We start from the raw sequence: 10,773 nt of genomic DNA on the forward strand, positions 1-10,773 counted from the left end.
ACTGGATTTCCCTTTGTTGTCCTCAGGATCCTGCGAAGCTGGGCGCTCAGCTGGTTTTTGACAGCTCAAAACCCTTGTAATGACACCCTGAGACCTGCAGAAAGCTTGGACCCCCCGTTCTATTTGCCACTCTGACCAGCAGAGTCAGTAACCCAAGCTGATTCATTCGTGAGGTCTCTGCCTTTGTCTCCTTAGTAAACAAAGCTACAACCAGGCACACTCACGGCCATTGTTCTCCTATAAGGGCAGAGCTGTGACACGGCAGGCCGCACCAGGGTATTGATGGAAAGAGCCACAAATAGTGTTATTCCCTTAAAATTTCCCAACGTTCCCTTCCCTGCTGACCGGAACTCGAAGAGTTCCAATGAGGCGTGATTTCATGACAACATGTGTGACTAAGAAAACATGTACACGGAGAGACTGTCACCTCAGTGAGGAACCGATCTGCCTGAGTGATGCCTGGCCAAGGCCCTGGAATCGCTCTGAGCCAGGGGACCTCCCCCACCGTGTCCACAGGCTTAAGCACCACGGGGTAGACCATCCAATCCCATTAGTAAGGAAAGGCCCTCTTCACCTTGAAAGCCTACAAGCTCCGTTAATTAAAGGCCTACAGCTGCTTTCTTCACTGATCAGAATATGAATGGCTTTCAAACACGTAAAACACACCGTTAGAAGCTGAATTTTTAAAAATATGTGTCTACTGGGGCCCCCGGCTGGCTCTGTCGGTTAAGCGTCCGACTCTTAATCTCTCTCAGCTCAGGACATGATCTTGAGGTTCCTAAGCCTGAACCCCCTGCCGGGCTCTGTGCTGACAGTGTGGAGCCTGCTGGGGATTCTCTCTCTCTCTTTCTCTCTCTCTCTCACTCTCGCTCTCGCTCTCTCTCTCTCCCCCCCATCTCTGCCCTTCTCCCGCTTGCACACGCTCACGCACTCTCTCTCAAAATAAATAAGTAAACTTAAAAAAAAGATACACACACACACACACACACACACGTGTGTGTGTTTACTCAAAAGGTCAAATGCAGAGTTAACATATAACCTAGCAGTTCCTCTGCTAAAAGCAGAATTCTTCAAAAGAAGTGAAAACACATGTTCATGCTCTAACTTGCACATAAGTGTTCATAGCAGCATTGTTCATAATAGACCAAGGTACAAACAACCCCACAGACTTTTGTTTCCTTTTATAAAAAATGTCCAGAGCAGGCAAATCCACAGACAGAAAGTAGATTAGTGGTTGCCAGGGGCTGGCAGGAGGCGGGAATGGAGAGTGGCTGTTGATGGGTACAGGGTTTCTTTTTTGGAGGGATGAAAATATTCTAAAATTAGTGGCAAGAGTTGCACAATTCTGTTACGATGCTAAAAATGCCTGAACCGTACACGTTAAAATAGTGACTTTCGTGGTATGTGAATTGTACTTTGATACAAAACAATTTTTAAACATGGGGCACCTGGGTGGTTCAGCTGGTTAAGTGTCTGACTCTTGGTTTGGGCTCAGGTCATGATCTCACAGTTTTGTGAGGCTGAACCCCAAGTCGATCTCTGCCCGGGCAGCATGGAGCCTGCTTGGGATTCATTCATTCTCTCTCTCTCTCTCTCTCTCTCTCTCCCGCTCTCTCTGCCCCTCCTGTGCTCACACTGTCTCTGTCTCTCTCAAAATAAATAAACTTTTATAAATAAATAAATAAAATGATAATCAATTAAATGTGACCCTAAGTTTTCTCAACAGCCCAGAGTAATTACTGATTATAATTTCAAGAAGGAAGAAGTATGAATTTATTGGTAAAGTCAACATTTTCTTGGGGGTAAAAAAGGGCACTTTTTAAATATTTTTCTTTCTTTTGTTTTCATTGTATTTTAATACAGCACTAAAAATAGGCCCCCACCTCCCACGGCAACATTGCTAGGCATGCTATTTCCATTCACTTTTCCTTGTGGAGCTCCCCCTCAGGAGGGAACAGACTGTTAAAAAAAAAAAAAAAAAAAGTTTGACTTTCATAATCATTTGCAAGGTTAGTCTGGCTCGTGAGACACTCCCCTTACTTTCAAGAGCAAATTCACAATTTAAACGGTGATTCAAGGGGCGCCTGGGTGGCTCAGTTGGTTGAGCATCAGACTTCGACTCAGGTCATGACCTAACGGGCTTGTGAGTTCGAGCCCCGCGTCGGGCTCTATGCTGACAGCTTGGGAGCCTGGAGACTGCTTCGGATTCTGTGGCTCCCTCTCCCTCCATGACCCTCCCCTGCTCATGCTCTGTCTCTCTCTCAAAAAAAAAAAAAAAAAAAAAAAAAATGGTGATTCAGTTCTGTTGAATAAAACAGCTACTACCATATGTAAAGCAAATACAACGAAAGCATCATCCACAGCACCAGCTGAAAAACCATCCCATGCCACCTTAACATTGATTCGAGCAGCCAACACTTACATGTATGGACCCAGCACTGTTCTCAGCACTTTTCATAGATTAACTCATTGCATTCTCTACATGGACCCTTACAACAACCATGAGGCAAGGATCATTCCTCTTCCCATCTTACAGAAGAAGAGACTGAAGTTCAGAGTGGTGAAGTTACTTGCCCAGGGTCACACAACTGTGGAGGGGTAGAGCCAGGATGCAAACCCCGGCACTCTGGTTTCAGAGGTCACTCTTTCCACCCCACGATGGCGCCAACCCAGCTCACAAAACAATCCCCCGACACAGAAATCCGGAGACGGGGCACAGCGTGCTGCAACAATTCAGCCTTGCCGAGAGCGCACTGACCCGCTGTGCCGTCCGCTCAGCACAGAGTCGGTGATCGTGAGCGTGGCACGGCCCTTACCTGTGGACCACCCCAGCCCGGTGCAGGTGCTCCACGGCAGAGATGAGCTGCCGGATGTATCTGCGGGCTTCAGACTCCTCTAGCCGCTTCTTCTCATAGATCTTGTGCATCAGGTTGCCTCCAGGGCACAGCTCCATGACCAGGTAGTAGCTATTTTCCGTCTCCAAGATATCAAGGAGCTGGGTGATGTTGGGGTGGCGGATCATCTGCTGAATCTGCCCCTCTCGCCGAAGGTTTTTGGTGACGTAAGTGTCCTTTTTGGCTCTCTTCTTGTCAATGACCTTTATGGCCACCTGAGGAGACACCGAGAACATGGCTGTTGTCAGATGCTGCAAAGGTTATTCCCTAACTAGGCACAAGAACCCTAGGAAAATACATAGCTACTTCTCTGTACCAGGGGGAAACCCCCTCATCTAAAAATAGCATCCAGGGGGAAAAAAAAACCCAAAAATGTAACATCAGGAACCAGACCCGATTATTGAGGAAGAAAGTGAAATTCACTTAGGCCAACTTGGACGGTCTGGAAGGCTCAGTGAAGAGTCAGTGTCAAACTTGGTTATCCCCGGCGTGAAATGCCAAGTTCCAGTCCAGCCAAGGGCCTCTCCTGGCTCCCTCTCAGGCTGAGCCATCATCCATCCGGGGGCGGGGTTCCCCCAGGCCTCCACTTCTGACAGAGTCAAATCTGCCTTCGTCTTTAGTTCCGGGTGGAGGACGCAATGCCCTCTCCTTCCTCCCACCACGGAAGAGCATCCTTTTCTTTCCCTTGGCGAGTCATGGCTCACATTAGCTCTTGGCCCCTATGTCAGGGTGCAGCCAGTTGGTGGCCCACAATTGTGTCTCAGCTGCCCACAGGACACCGCTCCTGGGTCACTGCCCTCACAAGCAACGTGTCACATGCACAGACCCTCCAGCCTCCTGCAAAGGCAGGGAAAGAGGGACGGGGGTGGAGATGGTCTTTCCCAGCCAAATCTGCACCCCTTCCCTTTGGTGGGCTTCACCTCTCTGCTCACCAGCTCACCGGGCCCTAAAACACACCCCTGTTTTTGCCCTCTCCCGTCTTCACTCCTCTCGCTAGGAGACCAGCCGCTGACATCATGTCGCTTCCTCCTGCTGATGCCTCCTCACCTGTCCTTCCTCTGTTCCCATGCCACCGGTCGGGCTCATTTAGGACTGTGCCTCCTATCCCCCAGACGGACCATCTCTGTGACTCAAAGTTGTTTGGGACATTCCCAAAGCAAGGGACATTCCCGTGCAAGGCTCTCAAGGCAGGGGCCCCGCCCCGCAGGACAAAAAAGAGTGGGTTTTCCACTTCTGTTTATTTCCTTTTTTTGTGATTGTACTTTGTCACTTTCCTAATATACCCCATATATTAGTACCAAGTTATGACACAGATAAAAAACATAAATGATTGAGGGGCGCCTGGGTGGCCCAGTAGGATAAACATCCGACTCTCAATCTGGGCTCAGGTCAAGATTTCACAGTTGGGGGGGATATCATATCCAGCTCCGCCCTGACAGTGAGGGGCCTGCGTGGGATTCTCTCTCTCCTTCTCTCCACCCCTCCCCTGTGCTTGCTTGCTTTCTCTCTCAAAATAAAGAAATAATAAATAAATGAATGCTTGACTGATAGATGATTGATAGGTAATATTTATAGTGAGCTGCTCAAATGTTACTTCTTGACTCAGGTTTGTGATTAAAAACTAAATGAGGGGCGCCTGGGTGGCTCAGCTGATTAAGCATCCAACTCTTGATTTCAGCTCAGGCCATGATCTCACAGTTTGTGGGATCAAAACCCATGTGGGGATCTGCACTGACAGCATGGAGCCTGCTTGGGATTCTCACCCTCTCTGCCCCTCCCCTGCTCATCCGCGCTCTGTCTCCCTCTCCTCTCTCAAAACAAAACAAACATTAAAAAAAAAAAAAACAAAACCTAAAAAACTAAACTAAAACAAAGTCCAGTCACCTGGACTATGACATCAACGTCCTACCTCTTTTCCTGGCCCCCTAAAGTCACTCTATGCTCTGCCTCAAAATCCATGGGTCTGGAACTCTGATTTCTTGCTTAAAGCTCTTTGGGGCTCACTGCTGTCTGCAGGGCAAGGTCCACACTCCCCGGCCCAGCACTCAAGCTTCTCCGTCTTGTCAGACACTGCAAGCAAAGGTTATTCCCTAACTATTCACAAGAACCCTAAGTGCTACTTCCCTGTACCAGGAGAAACACCTTATCTAAAATGGCATCAGGGGCGCCTGGGTGGCTGAGTCTAAGTGTCCGACTTCGGCTCAGGTCATGATCTCACGGTTCGTGAGTTCGAGCCCCACACTGGGCTCTGTGCTGACAGCTCAGAGCCTGGAGCCTACTTCAGATTCTGATTCTGTGTCTTCCTCTCTCTCTCTGCCCTTTCCCCACTCATGCACTCGCTCTCTCTCTCTCTCTCAAAAATAAATAGGCATTAAAAAATTATTTAAATAAGTAAATAAATAAATAAATAAATAAATAACATAGCATCGGGGATGGCCTGGGGGCCAGTCTCCTCACTCTCCTGAACACACTGGGTTACTCTCCGAGCTTGAGCCCAGGCCACCCCCTCACCCAATTGGACACCCCAGTCCTTGAGCCACTAACTCAAATCCCACCTCCCTCCCAGGGGGTGCTTCAGCTCTCTTTCTCTTGTGCCCACCATAGCCACCATCTGAGGCCCCATTCAAAGCACGCGGCCCTTGAAGCAGGAACCACGATCCTCCCATCATGCATAACACTGCATAAACAGTGCGGGACCAGCCGGAGCAAATCACTGAACCTTTTTTAATTTTTAACCACGGAAGCAAAAATAGCTGCCAATACCTTAATCTATTATCTCTTCTGGAGAGCAGAGTGTCATTTATATTTTAGTAAAATTTTTAAATTGACATGCAACATCACAGTCGTTTTAGGTATACAACATACACTGATTTGATGTGGCGTATATACCGCAAAATTACCACGAAAAATTTAGTTAACATCCATCACTACACATAGTTACAACTTGTGTATGTGTGTGTGAGTGTGATACGAACTTTTTTTTAACATTTATTTTTGAGAATGAGAGCAAGGGAGGGAGGGACAGAAAAAGAGGGAGACAGAGGATCCAAAGCAGGCTGCGTGCTGACAGCAGAGAGCCTGATGCGGGGCTCGAACTCACAAACTCATGAACCATGAGCTCATGATCTGAGCCGAGGCCGGAGGCTCAGCCAACTGAGCCACCCGGGCGCCCCTGTGATATAAGCTTTTAAGATGCTCTGTGTCAGCAACATGCAGATATACGATACGGTATCGTTAACGACAGCCACCATGCCACATGTGACATCCCTAGCCTTATTTATCTTATAACTGGAAGTTTGTGCCTTCACCCATTTTGATGGGGGGGTCTTCAGGTCTTTAATCCAAAGATATAACTAAGAAAGACAATCAGCCAATAGGGATGCAATCCTCCCATAGAGGGTTAAAAGTTATACTCAGGCTGGAGTTTGGCCCCCACAAGTAAATGCTAGACTGAAAGCTGTAAAAACTGTACTCACCCGTGACCAAAAGATGAAGAAAAAAAGTATACATACACATATATACGCACATCCATGCTTGTGCACACACGTACATATGCATAGACATACACAACCACATATACACGCGTGTATGTGTGCGCATACGTGCATGTAACATAGCCACTGTCTTGTGGGGGTGGAGAGAAAGAGCGATGCTGAAAAGTACAATTAGACTCTGTCTTTGCTTGTGGCTTTGCTTGCAATGGTTTAAAAATGACACCCTTTGGCAATGAAATTCTTAAAAGTACTATGAATGAACAATAGTCTGAAAGACCGGCGGTAATACAATATGCCTTTTTCAACAGAGCACACAATGGTTATTAGGATAATTTACTTAGCTCTTTAATTGCCTGTAGTCGATTATGTAACGGCCACCCAAAGACTTTAAATCCTAATCCCCAGAACATGTGAATATGGCCTTATTTGGAAAAAGTGAAGGATTTTGAGATGAGATTAACCTGGACCATCTGAGCGGGCCCTACATGGCAGCACAAGTGTCCTTATAAAATAGGAGGGGTGGGAGGGGGGTTCACACGAACGCACAGAGGAGAAGTCTGCGTGAAGAAGGAGGATGGCCCACAAGCCAAAGAATGCCACAGCCACCAGAGTCATCGGACGGAGCACGGCCCCCTCAACACCTTGCTTTTTTGGTCCAGTGAAACGGATTTGGGACTTCCAGGCTCCAGAACTGTGAGAGAATCAATTTCTGTTGTTTTAAGCCCCCGAGTTTGTGATGCTTTGTGACAACGGCCCCAGGAAGCCAGCACACCACATGTGCCCCACTGTCATTTGGTATCTTGGTTTCCACGTTCTGTGGCTTCTGAGAGCCCCTCGGTGAAGACCCCTGAGCCCGAAAGCCACCTCATTAACGCCCCTCTCCATTTCCACACACCACCTCATCCCTGGGCTCTTTAATCCACCCCCTAAACTTACCAACCCCGCCTCGATAATGCTGAAAATGGAATGTTTAACCAGCTTCATCTGTAACAACTAACATGGGAAACGCTGAGCGGGAAATTAAGGAAAAGGCAGTCAACGATCAGCAAAGGAAGGCATCTAATTTGACGGTAATCAGACATTTGCAGGCAGAGTAGATCTAACGCTGATTCTACAAGGTTGAAGCTTGGCATGATGATGGGTCTCGAGCTGAAAGGATGAACTGCTTCAGTCAGGCGAGTTTTAAAAAGTAAAAATTAAGGGGCGCCTGGGTGGCTCAGTCGGTTAAGCGTCCGACTTCAGTTCAGGTCACGATCTCGCGGTCCTTGAGTTCGAGCCCCGCGTCGGGCTCTGGGCTGATGGCTCAGAGCCTGGAGCCTGCTTCCGATTCTGTGTCTCCCTCTCTCTCTGCCCCTCCCCCATTCATGCTCTGTCTCTCTCTGTCCCCAAAATAAATAAACGTTAAAAAAATTAAAAAAAAAAAAGTAAAAATTAAATGTGTGCAGACTCACTGAGGACCAAGTCCAAGGACCCCAACTGGAAGGGTGTGTTTGGAGAAGGGGGCGGGGGGGGCGGTGGGGGGTGGGTAGTGATGTCAAGGGAGCGTGGCAGCTTGGATGTCACCCTGAGCACATCAAGAGAAACAATTCTGCTGTGAAAGGTAAATCAAACAGCTCCAGATCGTCAACAGACTCAAGCTTGCAAAGCTTCTTGAAATTTACAAAGGCCTCCGTTTTCAAAGATTGACGCCATGTTTCCAAGACGCGCAGCCGAGTCTTGCGGTGGTGCAAACATCAGAGCGAAACTAACACGGCTCCCGTGAGCCACGGTTGAAAACAGATTATTCACCAACTTCTCTCATTAATTAAGAAATCGCATTTCTCACAACATGGCAACTCCCACCCTCTTCCCCACCCCACCCTGCTCCCACCAAAAAGAAAAAAAAAATGCCTATCAGTGACGGGTAAAATCAGCAAATTTAAATGGCTAAGCTCCTGAGGCGCTCGGGTGGCTCAGTTGGCTAAGTGTTAGACTGTTGATTTTGGATCAGAGCACGATCTCACTGTTCGTGAGTTCCAGCCCCGAGTGGGGTTCTGTGCTGATAGCACAGAGCCTGCTTGCCCTCCAACACAGAAAAGGGGGAGGAGCACAAGCATAGGGATCCCAATCCATCAGGAGGAAGACAAGGTACAGAAAGGAGTTCGTGCTTAATGGCATGTAGTAGGAGAAAAAAAATCCAACACTGAATTTTACTCAGAATGAGGGACGCACAAAGGCATCCGACCCCATTGCAGCACACGCTGGGACCTAAGATAATGTGCAGAAAGCGCTCAGTACGATGTCTGACACATAGTAAGTGCTCCTTAAATTGGTGCTCTGACTAGTGTTACCATTCTACATTCACAGAAGCAGCCTGTAGAGAGGGTGGGAAAGCACTCCAGTTTGGTTCAGCTCAGGAAAAAAAAAAAAAAAAGTGCATTTCCCTCCCCGGCAGATTAAAAAAGAAGCCTGAACCCCATTTCAGTGTCCCGAACTCTCTGGAATAGAGCTGCTTTTAAATCCCGAGGCAGTGGTTTAATATCAGCCTACTTCTCTCATCTTCTTTAAATATTGACTTAGTTGAGACTGTCTACATAGGATCAGCGTTAACAGGATTTAAAATTCATCCCTTCATCCCCGATCACCCTCCACTGCCTTTAAAATTCATGACTCTCAAACACATCAAGAATCATACATGTGTCTAATCTCTAAAATGAAAAGACAGATATAAAATGGATCTTCCATATGAGTAAGAAAAAGAATGCTGACCACAGACCCCCTCTTTAATACCACAAAAACACACATGTATGTCCCCCAGGGGACAGAGAGAGGGAGACACAGAATCCAAAGCAGGCTCCAGGCTCTGAGCTGTCAGCACAGAGCCCGACCCAGGGCCCTAACTCACAAACCATTAAGATGATGACCTGAGCCAAAGTCGGATGCTTAACTGACTGAGCCACCCAGATGCCCTGCTTTGGTCTCTTAATGAATAATTTACGTTAAACGCAAAAGACTCTTTCCTTCTTCAGCAAACATTTATTAAGCACCTAAAATGTATCTGACACTGTTCCATGTGCCAAGTACACACTATGGAAGGGACACGGGTCTTCGGGCTCTTTCTCGGGGATAACTCAGATCCTTTGGAGTGTTCAAGATCACCATCTGTTACGGACTGAATTGTGCTCCCCCGCTGCAAAATTTGTATGTTGAAGCCCTAACCCCCAAGGTGACTATATTTGGGAAAAGGGAGGTAATTAAGGCTAAATGAGATAAGGGTAAGGCCTTAATCCAACAGGACTGGTGGCCATATAAGAAAATGAAGAGGGGCGCCTGAGTGGTTCAGTTGGGTAAGCGTCCGACTCTTGATATCGGCTCAAGTCGTGATCTCACAGTTCATGGGTTTGAGCCCGTGTTGGGCTCTGTGCTGACAGCTCAGAGCGTGGAGCCTGCTTCGGATTCTGTGTGTGTGTGTGTGTGTGTGCGTGTGTGTGTGTCAAAAATAAACAAACATTAAAAAAAAAAAGGAGGAAGAGATACCAGAGATATCTCTCTCTCTGCACATGCACAGGGGAAAGGTCACATGAGGACACAGCAGGAGGACGGCCATCTACAAACAAAGGAGGAGGTCTCACCAGAAACCAACCCTACTGGCACGTGATCCTGCACGTCCAGACTCCGGGGCTGAGAGACTATAAGTGTGTGTTGTTTAAGCCCCCAGTGTGTGGGGTCTGGTTACGGCAGCCAAGAGGACCACCTGACCATCCAAGCATCACGTACTACCACGGGGTTCCCTCATCCTGCAGGAGAATGAAAAGGTAGAGCCAAGGGCTCCTGTCCCTGCCCCGAGGGCTGGGGCCAGACCTCACAGTTCCTGGCGTGATCTCCGCCGCTTTCCACACCGCGGCGGGTGACAGGGTGGCGCAGCCTGGCAGCCGGGCCTGCGGGCTCGGGGGCCGGGAGCCTGGACTCCAAAGCCGGTCTCTGCCACTTGGTAGCTTGGACCTCTCCAAGCCTTAGCGTCCTCACTTTTTAAAACGACGCAGGGAGGGCCACTAACGCACACCTCACAGGGATGCTGGAGAAATGAGCGAGGCCACCCAGGGTGTTGAGCACCAGCCGCGCTCAGGAAAGCCCTCGGGAAGCGATCGCTGTTAGGAGCTGCATTTTTGTGCGAGACGAGGAGGAAGAAGACGCAGAGGCACCCAGCCCCACGGCTCCCTGGTCCTCACCGCAGGTCTGGGGCCCTCAGACCACCAGTCAGGAGGTCAGAGCAGTGCCTCCTGCTTCTCCCCATGGCTCAGCCTTCCCAGCCTCCCCCCACCCCCACCCCCACCTCCTCCCTCCTTCTCAGCCTCCCCCGGCCCCCAGCCTCCTCCCTCCTTCCCAGCCTCCCCTGGCCCCCAGCC

At 48.7% G+C, this 10,773-nt stretch overlaps 1 protein-coding gene across 1 annotated transcript in view; it reads right to left on the reverse strand.

Moving 5' to 3' along the window:
• The window catches only part of HUNK (hormonally up-regulated Neu-associated kinase), a gene marked incomplete at its 5' end in the record, with an annotated part of 116,907 nt that overhangs the window by 65,719 nt on the left and 40,415 nt on the right, over positions 1-10,773 (reverse strand). The window contains one exon of the mRNA XM_049629141.1: positions 2,817-3,109. Coding sequence (XP_049485098.1) covers positions 2,817-3,109 — 293 coding nt within the window. The remainder of the gene's footprint in view (positions 1-2,816; positions 3,110-10,773) is intronic.

The sequence above is a fragment of the Panthera uncia genome, chromosome C2 (genome assembly GCF_023721935.1).
Source record: "Panthera uncia isolate 11264 chromosome C2, Puncia_PCG_1.0, whole genome shotgun sequence".
Classification (NCBI taxonomy): domain Eukaryota; kingdom Metazoa; phylum Chordata; class Mammalia; order Carnivora; family Felidae; genus Panthera; species Panthera uncia.